This window comes from Leptopilina heterotoma, unplaced genomic scaffold (genome assembly GCF_015476425.1).
Source record: "Leptopilina heterotoma isolate Lh14 unplaced genomic scaffold, ASM1547642v1 Lhet_113, whole genome shotgun sequence".
Classification (NCBI taxonomy): Eukaryota; Metazoa; Arthropoda; class Insecta; order Hymenoptera; family Figitidae; genus Leptopilina; species Leptopilina heterotoma.
The window spans coordinates 599,528-617,003 of NW_025110832.1; the positions used below are offsets into that span (position 1 = coordinate 599,528).

Sequence of the window (17,476 nt, forward strand, 5' to 3'; positions counted from 1 at the left end):
ATTATTTAACATGTCAGAACTAATGATGAAGAGTAACGCATCATTAATAAAATTCTTCACAGGATTTCAATTATTTTTAATGCAATTTTAAGTAAATTCTTCGAAAAAGGTAATCACTTTCAAAAATTTCATTAAAATTCTTCGAAAGAACTCAATTATCAATTATTTTTAAAAAATCATGCTATAATGTTTTTAATATTCAATTATTATCTAACATTTTAACTGAAATTCATTTTTAACCCAGTTTTTATTAAAAAATTCTACGAGAATTAAATTACTTAAATAGAAAAATAAATAATTTATTGAATAAATGAATGTTTCTCAAAATTGAATTCTCATACAAAATTTATCAACATAATTGAATTTTTTTGACGAATTTTAATAAAATTTTCAAGAATTATTACATTTTTTTGAGGAATTTGAATAAAATTGTATTAAAAATAATTGAAATTCTGCAATTAATTTTATTATTTATGAAAATAATTGGATCTCTGTAAAAAAATTTATTATTTATGAAACTTGTAATTGAATTATTATAAAAGAATTGTAAAGATTTGAATTCCCGTGAAATTTTTAATAATAATTTAATTTTTGCTTAGAATTTTATCAACATTTTTTTTTAAATAATTAAATTCTTTTATTTATTTAATTATTTATAAATCAAGATCCCGCTGTCCTATTGAACCATAAATGGGAAACCGCAGATAAGAATACAAATAAGATATATGTTAAATTTCAAATCGCAGCAAAATTTTTTTGAAAAATTTTATTAAAATATTTTTAGATATTAAAAATCATTGAATTGAGGAAAATTTTTGAAAATAATTTAATTTTGGAGAAGAATAAATTTTGACGAGATTTTTTTTTAATTTTTGAACATACTTAATTGAATTTTTACGAAAATTATTATTAATGCTATGAATAATTTGAATGCCACTGATAAACTTTACTTCGTTCTTACTTTAAGACCAACACGACTGTTTCATATCCGAGCCACATTTTTCTTTATTCTTTATTCTTTATATGTGACCTGGTCTATGAAAAGGGACCTTACGTGTCAAAAAATCATTTTTTACTTTTTTGTTGATTCGGATAGTATAGGGTTTGAAATAGAGCTGTGCAAAATTCGAACCGAATCGAGTTCAGTTCGGTTTTGGGGCGCCAAAATGTCGAATGTCGAATTTTCGACATGCCAATTAGGCTGCATCATGCTTTATATTTCGTGGTTTTTTACTGAAAATACTTCGCAGAATTATTATTTCTAAAGTGAACTTCAAAGTATTGTTTGAATAATAAATAATAATGTTCCTTTCATATTTTGATAGTTCATGGTAAGAATATTAGAGCTGTGCAAAATAATTCGAACCGAGCTGTTCGAATATTTTCTCGTAGTTCGAATGTCGAATGTCGAATGTTTAACATTTAATCCCTGTACTTAGAGTAATTTAAGATAAAAATATATACACTGGCAAAGAAAAGGAAATAATTTGCAGCGTAATTTTACATTTTCCTCTTCTTTTTTATTACAAATCAGAATTACTAGAAAAATATTTTCTAGAATTCTTACAAAAATTCTTGTTTACAATGAATTTTGAAACAATACCTTTTTCTAATTTCATTAAATAATTGAATTTTAGAATAACTTCCATCAAAATAATAATTAGAATTTGACATTTTATTTTTAATATACGAATATTCATCTATAATAAAGAGAAATTTTTGTTTATATTTGAAAGTTTTTTAACTAAAAGATGAATTTTAATCTTTCTTCTTTGATTGAAATTATTCCTCTCAGTCTCACAACTGGAGACTCTCCCCTTCATATATAATTATTTATTTAAAAAACTATTTAAGTTTTAAATAATTTTATTTGAAATTGAACCAGTTTAAGCAATTGTTGTTTTTTAAGTATAATAGACACATAATAATAATATAATATAATATATATAATATAATAGACACACTATTATACTTAAAAAACAACAATTGCTTAAACTGGTTCAATTTCAAATAAAATTATTTAAAACTTAAATAGTTTTTTAAATAAATAATTATATATGAAGGGGAGAGTCTCCAGTTGTGAGACTGAGAGGAATAATTTCAATCAAAGAAGAAAGATTAAAATTCATCTTTTAGTTAAAAAACTTTCAAATATAAACAAAAATTTTTCTTTATTATAGATGAATATTCGTATATTAAAAATAAAATGTCAAAATAATTGTTAAGCGGAATTTTCTTCTCACTTTAAAATTTTATATTTTTCGGCATAATTTTCAAAAATATTAGTTTAAAACCTTCTGAATTTAAATTAATTTGGAAAATTGCAACTGTTTTCAACTAAAAAATTTTCTAAGTTAATTCTAATTATTATTTTGATGGAAGTTATTCTAAAATTCAATTATTTAATGAAATTTGAAAAAGGTATTGTTTCAAAATTCATTGTAAACAAGAATTTTTGTAATAAATCTAGAAAATATTTTTCTAGTAATTCTGATTTGTAATAAAAAAGAAGAAGAAAATGTAAAATTACGCTGCAAATTATTTCCTTTTCTTTCCCAGTGTATATATTTTTATCTTAAATTACTCTAAGTACAGGGATTAAATGTTAAACATTCGACATTCGACATCGCCTAGTTCGAATGTCGAATATTCGACATTCGACATCGCCTAGTTCGAATGTCGAAAATTCGACATTCGAACTACGAGAAAATATTCAAACAGTTCGGTTCAAATTATTTTGCACAGCTCTAGTTTGAAACGCTCTTTAAGGTCATGTTATTCAGTGGTCACGTGCTCCATATACTTTACTATGGGAACACGTGACCACTGAATAACATGACCTTAAGATGGTGAAAACCAAAAAATCATAAGTTGATTACAAGTTTTTTAAAAAAATTTTAAAGTTAAAAGACACAAGAGTAAAAATACGAAAAAACTGATTTTTTGTTATTCTACAAATTAAAATAACGAAGACGATAATTTTTTATTATTTAGAAAAGTTGACAGTTTCTTTGACAATCGTCAACAGTTAAAATTCAAATTTGATATCATATTCGTAATCAGTGACCTCGAAAACCTTATTACTGTCTTTTTTACAAAAAACCATCACTTTTTAGAGAAGTTGACAGCTGTCAACTGTCAAATTGTCAATTTAACATCATATTCGTAATCAGCGGCCTCGAAAACCCTTCACAGAGAAAAGCGAGTGTTGTTTTTGATGCGGGTAAATTTTGGTAGGGTAATTTTAGTGAGGATAAATTTTCTATAATAGAAAATTTACCTTATTTTCAGTGTTAAAATAACACTTCCGAGCTAAAGTTTGATGCAGACACTTTTAACACCGAATTCAGTGTTAAAATAACACTCACTTTTTTCTGTGTTACAAACATGTGTCACTTATTTATACTTATTGTTGCTATTTAGAAAACTTTGATTATTTTTTCTATGTTTGGGGAGTTTGTTATTAATTTATATCAACAATTATTAAAAAAAAAATTCATTACTTGTATGTTTTTTATTTTGATACTGTGATCGACGGTGAAGAAAATAAGCCTAACTTGATTAAAAAATATTAATATTTAAAAAAGTTACAAGGGTTTTTCTAAGTTAAACTTTAACTGCTGTTTTCTCGAAAACTTGTTTTCGCACGTAAGGTCCCTTTTCACTGTCCAGGTCACATATTTTAATGTTAATGATTGAATGTTAATGCAAATGGTTTCGTGTACAGTTTCAATAGTACATCATTATTTACAGTGAAATGCAGTAAGAATATTTTGTTCTGGTGAATTTATTTTAATTTTAAATAAATTTTTCATTTTCGACTGCAGTTTACAAATATTTTTTGACTAAATGCAAATGAAAGAAAATAATAATAAGGAGAGAAGCAGTAGGTTCACTAGTTTACAAAACTGACTTGATAGAGGTGCGAAAATTAAGCATAATTTTCCAATTTCTCACTTCTCATAATAATACTTTATGTCTATAAGAACAACAATCTTTCAATGCGTTTTGGAAATTATGAAATTAAAATTAACTTCTTTTGCTGATGTACACGGAAAAAAATACTAGGCTAAAAACACATGAGCGTCTGTTGTGTATATTGCACGCACACTACCATGCGTGATTAGCTTGGAATCCATCCTATTTTCGCATGGTGCTGTGGCAAAAGTCACAAAAGCCATGCATTTTTAGTAAACTCCTGTGTGATATTTGCAAAATGGGCTCATGTAAAAATCGAACCAATAGACTCCATGCATTATTAGGCTGATTTTTTTTTCCGTGTAGGTAAAAAAAATAATTTGTTTATGCTTAATTCATGATATTCCGAACTTTTAGGATCCCTCGGATTTATTATTGAAATTTATAGATTTTTGACAATTTTATAAATAGATGCATAAAGTTCTCTTCATTTTACCAGTTTTAAATTGTATACATAGAAGGAACAAAATTGTTATTTCTTTTTGACATTTAAATTTTGTTCAAGTGATAAAAATTATTCTGTTACTCTTATTAGGATAATTTAAAAAACGTGTCGAAGGATTGTGCGAATAAGCGAATTACACAAATAAGACTTACAACAAACAATGTTTCCGTTCTAATCCTATGTGTTGTTTTCGTTGAATGTCAAATAAATAAATAAATAATCCAAATAAGGATAACATAACTGTGTTAAACGATCTTGTTAAAGATACGATCTTGTTATTATTGAATCGCTTTTGCATGCGGCCCGAAGGATTCGATCTTAAATCAGGTTTACGACTACATGTGAGAGTCTGCGAACAGACTGCCAAGAGCATTAACATTATTATTACTATTATTATTTATGTTTTAACAAATATTTGTCTCTTGAAAGAAAGAATTATTTTATTCAAATACTACCTCGCGTAGCAATCTGTACTGATTTCATACTATACCAATTTACGATTATAGATTACTGCATAAAAATCATAAAAATAATAGGTGTAAATGGCGTGTTGAACCAAGTTTCATTGTACGATTTTCGCAGAGAGTGCTCGTGTACATTAAATTAAGATTACTGATTTTAATAGACGAACCATCTTCCTTAATGATGAATTTTTCTTTTCATAATTAGTCTGTATATTATTTCACTAATTATAATGTATGTAAGACAACGATTTCTTTTGCTATTTTTCAAAGTAAATGCGTCCTGATTTTCAGTCTTTCTCTTTTCGTTTTATTTGTGGAGTTCTTTCAAGTATAGGATCTTATATAACTCAAACGCTTTGATTTTTATTAAATTTCGTATTTATGAAGCATAGAGTCAACTACCAGAATTACTCAGTTGTTCCACGATTTTTTAACTTGAAAGTAGCGAATGACGTCAACAATCAATATTATCATCAGTGACGTGATCTAAAGAGGATCTAAAGAGCCTCATCAGGAGGTTAATATTTAGGGGCTTTTCTTTCATTTTATTTCAAACTAAATGAAATAATGACAATTTGCTTCAAGTCCGTAAAAATCAGTTTTTTTTAAAAAAGGTCCGTAATTTGATTGAGAAAAGACGAAAAGTTTGTAAATTGGAGGATATAATTTGAAGAATTTTAGAGAAATTACGAGGATCAAATGATTGCGGAAATTCAATTATTTTCAAAAGTATAATCAAATTCTTCACAGAAATTCAATTATGTTCAAAACTTGTTAAAAATTCTCGTCAAAATTTCAATTATCTTTAAAAATAATTAAATTCTTCTCCGAAATTCAATCATTTTCAAAAATTTTAATATAATTCTTGGCAAAATTTCAATTATTTTCAAAAATTTTCCAAAAGAATTCAATTCTTTTGTATTTAAATATAATTGAATTCTAGCAGAATTTTCTAATAAAAATTGATTTTAAAATGGATTTCAGTTAAAATTTTAGATAATTTAATATTAAAAGCATTGGAGCGTGAATTTTTAAAAATAATTGAATTTTGAAAATGTTTCAAATTAAAATCTTTGAAAATCTGAATTTTTCATATTTTTAAGTTCTAACAATTCTGTGGAATTATTTTTTTGAGAAAGTTTCATTGCGGTTTTTTTTAAATTCCTTAAACTTTTTATTTTCTAATATATATATATTTAATTGAAAAATTTATAAATAATTGAAATTTTTTGTAAAATTAAATTGTAAACAAATAAATTTAAAAATTCTCAAACAACTTTTTCAAAAATTATTAAAATAATGCATTTAAGAATTTTAATTAAAAACATGAAAAAAAAATTTAATTTTGGTAAAGTTACAAATTATTACAGAAATTTAATTATTTTCAAGAGTAATAATATTCTTTGCAAAAATTAAATATATATTGTTCAAAAATAATAAAACTCTTCTTAGAAATTCAATTATTTTTAATACCTACAATTTTAATCAAATTTCTCGAAAAATGTTATTATTAAAAATTTTTTTTTTAAATTCGTTGAAAGAATTATTTAAAAATTTTTTGGTAAACAATTCTCGTAGAATTTTTTAATAAAAATTAACTTCAATTAAAATTTTAGATAATAATTGAATATTAGAATCAATATAGCGTGCATTTTTAGAAATAATTGAATTTTGAAATCAATTTTTTTGAAAAAGTTTAATTGAATTTTTTTTAATTGGTCAGTAATTTTTTATTTATTGTCCGTAAAGTTAAAAATTCAACGGATTCGCTATTTAAATCTGAACTGTTCTGAGAGTTGACTGTACCTGCAAAAAGTTTATTAAAAATTGAAATCGATTGAGTTGTTTATTGGTAATAAGATAAAACGAGATTTTTTCAAAGACCATTAACGCGACAATAAATAAAGATTTTCAGATTTGTAAAATATAGAAACTGAAGAATTTCTTTTGTGTAGATTTAATTAATATGCAAGTAAAAAGTTTTGAGTGATTTAAGTAATTAATTTCTTGGTCCGCTACTTTTAACGTTTTAACACACAAGTTATTGAAAACATGTGCCTTGGACAGTTAAAAGAGGCCTCACGTTAGAAAATAATTTTTTTGAGGAAACGATCGTCAAAATCAAAAAGGGGATTTTTCGAAAAGTTCATTTAATAAGCTCAAGACTCATTTCATTGAGTTTTCGAAGTCGTTGATTATAAATTCGATACCTATATCAGTTTTTAAAAATAGAAAAAGCTAATCTTATATAGGGTGGTTAGTAATTCAATTTTGAAATATTCATTTGTGAAATAATTAATCAACCTAAAGATCTTCTGTTTTTTTAAGAAAAATTAAACCGTCATTTTATAAGAATCAATAAATAAGTGAAAATAAATTTTTTCAAACGATAGGTCCTCTTAACTTTCCAAGACAAACATAACGTTTCGTTCTTATTAATATACTAATCTTAATATTTGCAATTTTGCATAATTTGATATTTTTTTCAAAAAGTTGAATTTAACTTTTTAGTCGATAATTCGAAAAGATATTTTGCACCAATTGCTTTAGCGAATTTTTGTTTTCTATACTCTGCTTGTGGCGCGGTCTTTTATTTCTTTTTACCTGCTACTCACATTAATTTTCTAAACTCTTTCTTCTTATTTTCTTTTCCTTTTTTTCGGGAAAATTTTGTTTCTTTATAAATTATGTGTATTTTAAGTTAAACAATTCTACATTCAGAAAAAATTTTGTAAACTACAAATGAAAAAATTTCTTTTTAGTTGGAATAATGTTAATTTTATTTTAATTCTACAAATGAGTAATATTTAAATTAAAATTTAGTTTCTTTTTCGAAAACATTTAGCAATTTAGGAAATTTGTAGAATTGTTTTCATTTTTTTGTGTAGTGAATTGTTTTTTTTACAATATGTGTATGTCTTATTTCTTCACAGACACAAGTATGGAGTACCAGAAAAGAAAGTGTATAAATAAAAAAGCTGGCTTTTGTTTTTTCTGTGAATCGGAATATTATACTTCGTGTTTTAGTGTTTGTCTACAATAATTATATTTATACAAGAGTGACACCCTTTTAAGTTGTATATTTCACTATTTTATCATGAGAAAATTACCTGCGTATTTTGTAAACGTTTTTTTTTTTTTTGTTGCTTGCTTGCTTTTTCTTTGAACAAATCAAATGATATACATGATATAAACGAATTTTTTTTAGAGAAAAAGATGATGCATGATTATTAATATATATTTTTTCAGAATATCGTTAGTTTTCACTTTTTTTTAAATGTACAGCATTTAATTAATTTAGTTTCGTGTCAAGCAAGCAGACTTAATCAGGTAGATGGATCAGTATTAAAAAAATCCAAGTATAATTACGATGATACGATATGTATAAATATTTTGGAGCAAAGATTTTATTAGTTTTAGTGGAAAATTTAAATTTCTATTAATATTTAGTTTAATGCATTGTTTTCTTGTTTTGTTTGTAAATGCAGGTTGATTTGAAAATCATTTTTTCGAATAGTTATAGAGTTCAGTATAATAATTAGTAATTACTACTTCTGTAAATTAGTTTCTTGTTGTAAAATTTATTCTCGTGAAAAGGAGGAGTAAAAGATTTAAAAGAAAAAAATAAGGATATGAACAAAAGAGTTATTTTTATAAACTTTCTTTACATTACATTAAGTTTCTTGCCTAAAATATAAATTTAATATTACATATGTAGCTTTAGATGTTGTAGCAATAAAATAAAAATATTATTACTACTTTTCAAAGTCTTTTCAAAGTCTTTTCAAAGTAGCCTGCATAATAATTTTGAGAAAATTTATGTTCTTCAATTATTATTTTTAGAAGATATTTTCGTTCTAAACTATATATTTGTATATAAATTATTAATGAAATTAAAGTAGGTTCTTGATATATTTAATATAATTCATATGGAACAGCTGGAAACTGTGACAGGAGAAGTTGGTCTGGGACCACTGCAACTGCATACACGCGTCGTCCTGCCAGGTTTCATTGGCAGACACTTATAATTATCATTATTATTATTATTAATAATCGTCTTTCAACAAAAAGTATATTTATTCATTGTATAAGCATTTTTAACTTTCTTTCAAAACTAATTTAGTACAGTACCGTCCGAAATTGTCAGTCCACTCATTTTTAAAGGAATGACAAAATTTTTTAACATAAAATTCATGAAAACTCAAATTTCTTTTGGTTTATATTTTGAAAGAAGATAAAATTTTGAAAAGAATAAGACCTTACAGAAGTCATTTGGTCAAAATTTGTAGAAGATATTCTTAAAAATCGTTATTTTCAATGTTTTACAAAAATTTGAATAACTTGTAAAATAATGAACGCTTTTTAATAATCTTAGGCTTATTTTAAAGGTAATTTTCTACGGAATAAGAATTACTTACAGGCATTAACCTGTAATTTTTTACTTGGAATAAGCATGACGTCAAAGTTGGACAAAAAAATTCAAAAAATTTGAAATAATATATTATTGAAAGAAAAATAATTTTTGAAATTCAAACATATTTTTTTATTAAATTTTCTTGAAAAATCTACACCATATCATGTTTTATATATGTTCTAGAATAGTTGTTAGTACAAAAAATTTATTTCAAATATTTCTAATTTTTTTGTCCAACTTTGACGTCATGCTTATTCCAAGAAAAAAATTACAGGTTAATGCCTATAAGTAATTCTTATTCCGTAGAAAATGGCGTTTAAAATAAGCTTAAGATTATTAAAAAGCATTTATTATTTTTAGAAGTTATTCAAATTTTTGTAAAACATTGAAAATGACGATTTTTTAAGAATATTTTGAAAAAATATTTGCCAAATAACTTCTGTGAGGTCTTATTTTTTTCAAAATTTTATTGTCTTTCAAAATATAAACAAAAAAAAAATTTGAGTTTTCATAAATTTTATATGTTAAAAAATTTTTTTCATTCCTTCAAAAATGGGTGGACTGACAATTTTGGCCGGTACTGTAATTTTAGAATACCAGATACCTATATATGTATATTGTACATGTTGCTTTTTCATTTTTATTTCGTAATATTCAATAAATTGCTTATTTATCTTCAGATCTTGTGAGATACGAATGATACGATTTTTAACAATTTTTAAGCTTGAAAAATAATTGAAAAAAATATTTACACAGTGTATATTCTATATATGAAAAAGGTTGAAAGTAAAGCCATAAAACCGCGACAGTACAACTTAATAGCAAATATTTTTCAGAAACTCTTTAACCTGTATAAAATATACAAATTTAATCTGCGGAATTTTTTTCTTATTTGAAATAAAAAGTGCAGACAAATTATTATTCAACAATTTATTCTACCATCAATCGGAGTTATTTTGGACCCAAAACACACTTTTTTCGATAAAAATTCAGAATTACATAACAAAGAATAAATAATGAACAAGTTTAAGCCGAAACATGTAGCAAACTAATGATTATACTTTGGACAAATAAACTTGTGGCTCTTGTCGGAATTCCATTTTTTAATTCATAGTTTCTTTCACAGGAACAATTCTCGAAGAAGCAAAAAATAATTCGTTGTCGTAAGATCGAGAAGTCGTTTCCCGTAATAGTAAAAGTCAAATTAAAGCCTAAACCCTGTATTATTCATGAAAAGAATAATTGAATTCTTGCCAAGACTTTTATAAAAATGTTTTTAAATAATTGAATTCTGTCTGAATATTTTTTGAAAATAATTTAATCGTTTTAAAGATTTTGATTATAATTTTTGAGAATAGTTTTTTTATTTCTAGTACATATTAGCGAATTTAAAGTAGTGGAAATTCTGAAAAATTAAAAATTATTACAAGTTTAGATATTTTTTCCCGATTTCATAAAATATTAAAATAACTCCGTTTGATGGTATTAAATAATTTTAAAGAACTTTTCTTTCTTGACAATCAGATTGAATGAATTTGTATATATTTGCAACCTTGCAATTGTTGCTTTTCACATTTCACAACAACTATTGTTTGCAAATATGTAATTGGTTTTGTCTTTGACACTTTTTTAAAAAATCACTTATTACGAGTTTTGCAAAAAGTACTTTAATCTCAACTATCATCAAATTTGTCTACTAGAAGTTGTGTGTCATTCAGTGTCGATGCGAGAAGAACATCACAAACTTAAAACTTGAATAAAAAAGAAAATGTGCTTCTCGCATTTTATATTTACTTCCTTGAAAAATCAGTATCAAGTCCACTTTCTGTTTGCCGTAAATTAAAATTTTGGCTGTGATTGTCTTATGAAACTGTTTGTCTCCGAATATGCGACATTTACGTCAGTGTCGTCAGTGTCGTCAGTGTCGTCAGTGTTGAGTATATTCGATCATAATGATTATAATGATTTTAATTATCAAACCATTAAGAAAGGAATTTTTATGAATGACAGTAAAAAGAAAAGATTTGTTGTAAAATACATAATATATAAATTAATAGTTTTATTTATAAAGGAGTTTGCACTCCTTTCAGCGAATGTTTTTGCCACAGATATACATGTACTAATAATTATATACAAATTATGTAATCATATAAATTAACAATAATATTGTGATACACGATAATCGATGCAGTGTTTAATAAAAATCTTTGTAAATATATCTGCATTCCTCATTACGTATATTAATTATAAAATTTAAGTATCATTCGTAAGTATTCTACCCTTTGTGCAATTCAGTCCAATAAAAGGACTGAAGTTTGAATTCGATATCGATATATAAAAAATAAAGACATTTGTTCCTTATTATTAATATTCATATTATGTACATGTCTCACACACCTGGATATTCGACTAGTTTTTTCATTGCTTCCGTCACACGAAACATTGGACCGTGCCCAGGAACAATAAAGTCCGACGTATTTATTATTAACCAACGCATTTTTGCCTGCAGGTTCTGGAGATATTCTGAAGCACATTGCTCTTTCCAAATCGAAGGATCTGCAATATCTTCTTCTTTCTCAAATAAATCGCCTGCAAATTTTTTATTACATTTTTTTATTCAAAAAATTATTTTTTAACTCTAAAAAAATTAAGAAAGTGTATCTATATAATTTAAAAACCTGTTATTGCAACGCGTCCGTTGTTCTTTGTATTGACTAACACCGTAACGTCCTCGCCGGTGTGACCAGGAGTCGCTGTAATTTTCACTCCTTCACAAGGATGATAATCTTCTGTTAAAAGGAACAACACATTACTGGTAATACAATGATGCACTAATTTCTATGTGAGGTATTGAAATTTATTTATAAATTACAGGTCTCGGATAGTTCGACTTTCTTTTCAAATATTGCAACAAAATAACACTTTTTTAAAAAAATGCAAATTTTATTTTATTTAATTTGTAAAATTTTATTGAAAATAATTGGTTTTTTAAAGTATTTCATTAAAATTTTTTTAAACGAATTTTGAAAAATTTTATTTTGCAAAAATCAAATGAAAAATTAGCTTCAAAAAAAGTATATTAAGAAATTATTTAAATTTTAAAATAATTTTAAAATTAATTCTTATAGAATTTTTTTTATTATAAAATTTGGAAAAATTATGTATTTTCAGATTTGCAATTAAAATTTTTCAAAAACTTGATCATTTTTTAATACTTTTTAAAAATTCTTTTTAAAAATTGAATTATTGTTATCATTAATATATTTGTTTTGGATCCCAGTTGATTCTTTTTATCAATTTTGAATTTTGAAAGTAAATTTAAAAAATTTATTACCATTCAACAATATTCAAAAATATTTTTAAAAACTAATTTTAAGAATTTTTAATAATAATTTTTTAAAATTTAATCATTTTCAATGTCTCGGTTTTTGAATAATTTACATTAAAAACTATTTTTAAAAGAACATACCTAAGGAGTTACATAGTTACAATTATTATAAAAAATTGAATTTTCCTATTTAAATAAATCCGAGACCTGAAATTAAAAATTTTCAAAACATGGTTTTCAAGTATTTGTGTATTAATTAAAGTCTTATTTAAATAAATCAATTATTTAATAATTTTAATCGAATTATGTACAATAATTATAATCTTTGATCATTACTTTAATTTTTTTAGAAAAGTATTGATTAGAAGGAAATCATTTTAAGGTTATGTTTGTGATATTGTTATCTTAATTTAAAGTTTCTGTTTAATTGTGTAAAACTAAAATCAGTTTTTATCAATTATTTCAGATGAAATGAAGACTTAAATGTCAGTGATTTCTATTGAGAGTTGATCATTTCAACTAAAAATCATTCAAAAAATTACAAACATAACCTACGATTTCTTGCTTCTTAGGCTTCTTAGATACCTTTCTTCAGAACGCGTCAAAAAAAAATTATTTTAAATCTATTTTCAGGTACGTATATCTTTTTTTAGAACTTGGAATTCTTTATTTCAGTATCTCTATAAAATATATAATCATAACATTTATGTTCCTTTGATAAATTCTGACAAATTCTGATAAATTAATAAAAATTAATTGACTCGAGCAATCTGCTCAAAATGATTTGACATTTCTACATACTAATTAAGGTAATCTCAATGCACAGATCAGAAAAAAAATGTAATTTCCTGTATTGAAAAGTTAAAAATTCTATTAATATTCATCCTAATATAATTACCTTTACTAAGATCTTTATAAAACTTTGTCCGCCGATGAACGGAACAACCAACAATATGTTCTGCATTCGTGAATAAATTGTTGTTTCCAATATGATCAGCGTGACCATGAGTGCAAACAACGCAGTCTATATCATCTGGCCGAACGCCATTTTGTGCTAAAGCTAAAAAACAAAAACAACGGTTTAATTAAATTAAATGTTTAATAGAATTAATTAATAAAACTTTTTAAAAATCTCGACAAATTCTAAATTACTTGGAATTTTTTTTTAAATTCAATTTTATAAATTAATAATTTACTAGAGGTGTAAGGTTATAGTTTCTTGTCAAGTCAATTATTACACCTCTAGTAAATATATTTAGCCACAAGTCGAAACTACAACTACATCTAATTATAATTATAAATTAATATTATTATAATATAATAGACGATATTATTTTAATTAAATATTAAATATGGCGAAAAAAATAATAAAAGATCAATAAAAAATATTAATTTGATCAACTCTTGAAAAAATCTGTTTTTAGTTAATTTGCAGGCTTCGCACTCATCTACCAAAACTTACTGTTTACTATTTTTTTTTCTATGGTATGCTACTATTTCGATACTTTCTATTAGTTTCGTGCCACTAAAAGTTCTTTTGTTCGGAATTTGCAACATGCAGTTGCAAATTAATTGACGCCTTGACGGTGTTGAAAAATTAAATTTGGCGTATTAAAAAATTTTTGAAAAAAAGTGCTAAAAATATTAGGTAAAACAAATTAACTTGTAAATTAATTAATGTATTGTAATTTTAATCAAATGTAGCTTTTTCATCAACACTTAAAGCTTTAATAGTTTAAAATATGGATCGAAGCATATTTTATTAGATCAGATTAATTTGTATCAATAAAGTTAAATTTAGTAACAAAATGTGTGAATTAGTATCTACTTCCTGAATTTATGATTTTTATTCGACAAATTTAATTATTCGTTAGCTCCTTTTTCGCATGCTACTTTCAAAACCTTAAAAAGCTACTTTCTTTCAACTTTTTACTTACAAACAATAAATTGCGAAGCCTCTAATCTGTGTAAAATAATAAATTTTTTTGAATACCTGAAAAATAGAACATTATGTTCTTTAATTATTGGTTACGAAAAGAAAAATTTTAGGTATAAATATACCTTGAATTAATCGGTCTTTATCCCAGGCAGTCATTGTATCGACGATTATTGTTTTTGGTCCTTTAATTAAAGTACAACTGCAATTTGCTTCCATTACATCATCCTCGTCTTTATTAGAATATCCATCGAACAACACGATTACTTCACACATTGTTGAATCTTAACGAAGATAATCAATGGACCTGACAATAATAAGTACATATCTAGTGTAAATTACTCCTAAACGAAATATAATTATAAATTATCACAAATACTTTCAACCTTCTATTATTTTATTTTTTTCTTTCAATTACTGTATTTTTTATACTCATTATTACTATTATTTTCAACTTTTCATAAACAAATTTGTAAATAACTTTTTTTATTTTCTTTTGTTGTAATTATCAATTATTGTATTGTTTTTCAGTTTATTATTATTATAATTATTAACTTTCGTAAATAAATTTAGTAACTGTCTTTTATTTTATTTTAGCTTATTATTATTCACGATTGCCGCAAAAATTTAATTTTGTTTTGCCCTTATTTCCAAAAAAATTTTTACTTTTCCCCTGACCCTAAAGAATATTCTGATTCACTCTAAAAATTATTAAATGCCCAAAAAAATGTTCTATTACATTTATTTACGAATTTCTTTAGTTCTTTTTTCTTTGTTCAAAATTATTTTCATCATTTCAATTCAATTATTATTTTATTATTATTATTATTATTATTATTATTATTTTATTATTATTTGTTATTCATTTTTAAATCAATTTTTATTAGAAAATTCTACGATAATTTGTAAATAATTGAAATTTTGTGAAATTTTTATTATAATATGAAAATAATTAAATATTTGCGTATAATTTTATCAAAATTTTTTTTTAACTAATTAAATTCTTTTGGAAAATTTTATTAAAATAGTAGATATTGAAAATCATTGAATTGAGGAAAATTTTTGAAAATAATTGAATTTCAGAGAAGAATTTTATTATTTATAAAGATAAAAATAATTGAAATTTTGAAGAGAATTTTAAAAATTTGTGAATATAATTGAATTTCTGCGAAGAAATTTATTAATTTTAAAGATAATTAAATTTCTGCAATTATTTGTAACTTCTCCAAAATTCAATTTTTTTAGTGCTTTTAACTAAAATTCTTGTATTAAAAAATTTAACTAATTTTAGAAGAATTTGAATTATTAAAATGTTTCAAAAATCTAAGTTCCTTAAAATTTCTTATTAAATTCATTAAAAATTGAAACTTTTTGAAGTTCATCTATTTATGAAAATTATAAACGCAACTCTTTTATAATTTAATTAATTTTGAAATACTTAAGTAAAATTGTTCATTAAATAATTTATAAATAATATTTTTTGATAGTTATTCAAGATTGAAGATATTTAAAAAAAATTATTGTCGGAAATAGAAAAAATTAAAGGTTTTCTATTAGAATTCGTTGTAATTTCATAGTTTATGAGACAAACAAAAAAGGCACCAAAAATTCAGAATTTTCTTATGAGAATTCTAAAAATTTTAATTTTCCCACTACTTTTAATAAAAAGTCCCTGTCTTTTTATTTATGTACATACTTATCACAGTTATGATTATTTTTCTTATTATTTTATTATTGTTGTTATTAATATTATTATTACTAAATTAATTTTTACAAATATATACTTAGAAATTACAAATAATGAAAATAAAAGAAAGAAGGAAATTAATAATAATTTAAAAAATGACTTTAAGACAACGAATAAAATTACTTATTGTAGTAATTATAATTTAATATAATTAAAAATGACATATTTTGTAAAATTACAAGAAAGCGGTTATTGACACGAGGATAAAATATTCAATTTAAAAACAATTAGTCATCAACATTAAAAATTAATTACGAATTCAGTATAATAAGTAAGTAATCTAAATCACTGTCACGTGATTGTTAATAAAAGACTTTTAACTTTTTTACTGTGAATCACTTGGAAAAAACAAAATAGATGAGATCACTTCTAGAAGTGTGGGTATTTTTTTTTATCTTTTTACATAACTCAAAGTACACAAGAAAAATTAAATTTAACATCTGCAAGTGTATCAGATCTTTTTTTTCTTTGAATAATAAACAAATTATTCATTAAAGAGATTATAAATATTCTCTTGATAAGAAAAATTTACAAATAAAATAAATTTTTTTTAATTCAAAGAAAAAGAAATAAAAATGTAATTTTCAATTTTTATTGCAAATATCCTGTGAATTTTTAATTTATTTAAATATTTTAATAGAACGTACCTAGTTGATGAAAATTATTAAAGGAATTTTTCTTAATTTACCGATTAAAATAAATTTGTCACAATTCAGTTTTTTTTAATAAAAAAAAATCCAATACGAAATAAATTCTAATAATCAATTCTAATAATAATCGTAAAAATAGTATTCGGAAATCCCTACATTTATTATTAGGGAAAATAAACAATTGGAATTATTAATTCATACCTTAACATGTATGTTATTTTCTCTATTTTGTTGTGATGAACAATATTTGTGATGTACTTGTTCCGGTAAGCGATGAGGAATAAAAGATTTTATGACAGCTGCGAGACGACTATATTGTACGACTAACGACAGTACGAGGTTAAGTTCGAAATGCAACATTTTTCATATCAAACGCCATTTTTAGTATTATTTCTTGAACCGGAAGTCAAGTGGTTAACTAACAACGAGAATAGAACTGCAATTATTAAAAAAAAGATAAAAAATTCAATCACTTTTAGAGAGAATTTAATAAGCGAATCAGGTATTTGTCGAG

The 17,476-nt window shown here is 23.8% G+C and overlaps 2 protein-coding genes across 3 annotated transcripts in view; one reads left to right on the top strand and one right to left on the bottom strand.

Moving 5' to 3' along the window:
- The window catches only part of LOC122505453 (sodium/hydrogen exchanger 7), a 37,306-nt gene extending 28,346 nt beyond the window's left edge, over positions 1–8,960 (top strand). The window contains exon 14 of one of the 2 annotated variants that reach the window (XM_043617127.1): positions 4,733–5,182. In XM_043617127.1, coding sequence (XP_043473062.1) covers positions 4,733–4,768 — 36 coding nt within the window. In that variant the 3' untranslated portion in view covers positions 4,769–5,182. Of the gene's footprint in view, positions 1–4,732; positions 5,183–7,820 lie in introns of those variants that run through there. The other variant, XM_043617119.1, reaches the window with a different exon arrangement.
- A 2,380-nt stretch (positions 8,961–11,340) lies between these two features.
- On the bottom strand, positions 11,341–17,337 carry LOC122505500 (metallo-beta-lactamase domain-containing protein 1). The gene is made up of 5 exons (XM_043617167.1): positions 17,164–17,337; positions 14,691–14,872; positions 13,528–13,689; positions 11,980–12,090; positions 11,341–11,890 (listed from the first exon to the last, which is right to left on the bottom strand). The coding sequence occupies exons 2-5, from the start codon at positions 14,839–14,841 to the stop codon at positions 11,691–11,693; spliced, it is 624 nt and encodes a 207-aa protein (XP_043473102.1). The 5' UTR covers positions 14,842–14,872; positions 17,164–17,337; the 3' UTR covers positions 11,341–11,690.
- Between the last annotated feature and the right edge of the window lie 139 nt (positions 17,338–17,476).

Excerpts from the sequence above, each read along its gene's own strand:
- LOC122505500 (XM_043617167.1), bottom strand. The coding sequence starts at position 14,841 with ATGTGTGAAGTAATCGTGTTGTTCGATGGATATTCTAATAAAGACGAG. Across the intron at positions 13,690-14,690 it reads TAAAGACCGATTAATTCAAG|CTTTAGCACAAAATGGCGTT; the intron begins GTATATTTATAC and ends TTTGTTTTTTAG. Across the intron at positions 12,091-13,527 it reads TTATAAAGATCTTAGTAAAG|AAGATTATCATCCTTGTGAA; the intron begins GTAATTATATTA and ends TCCTTTTAACAG.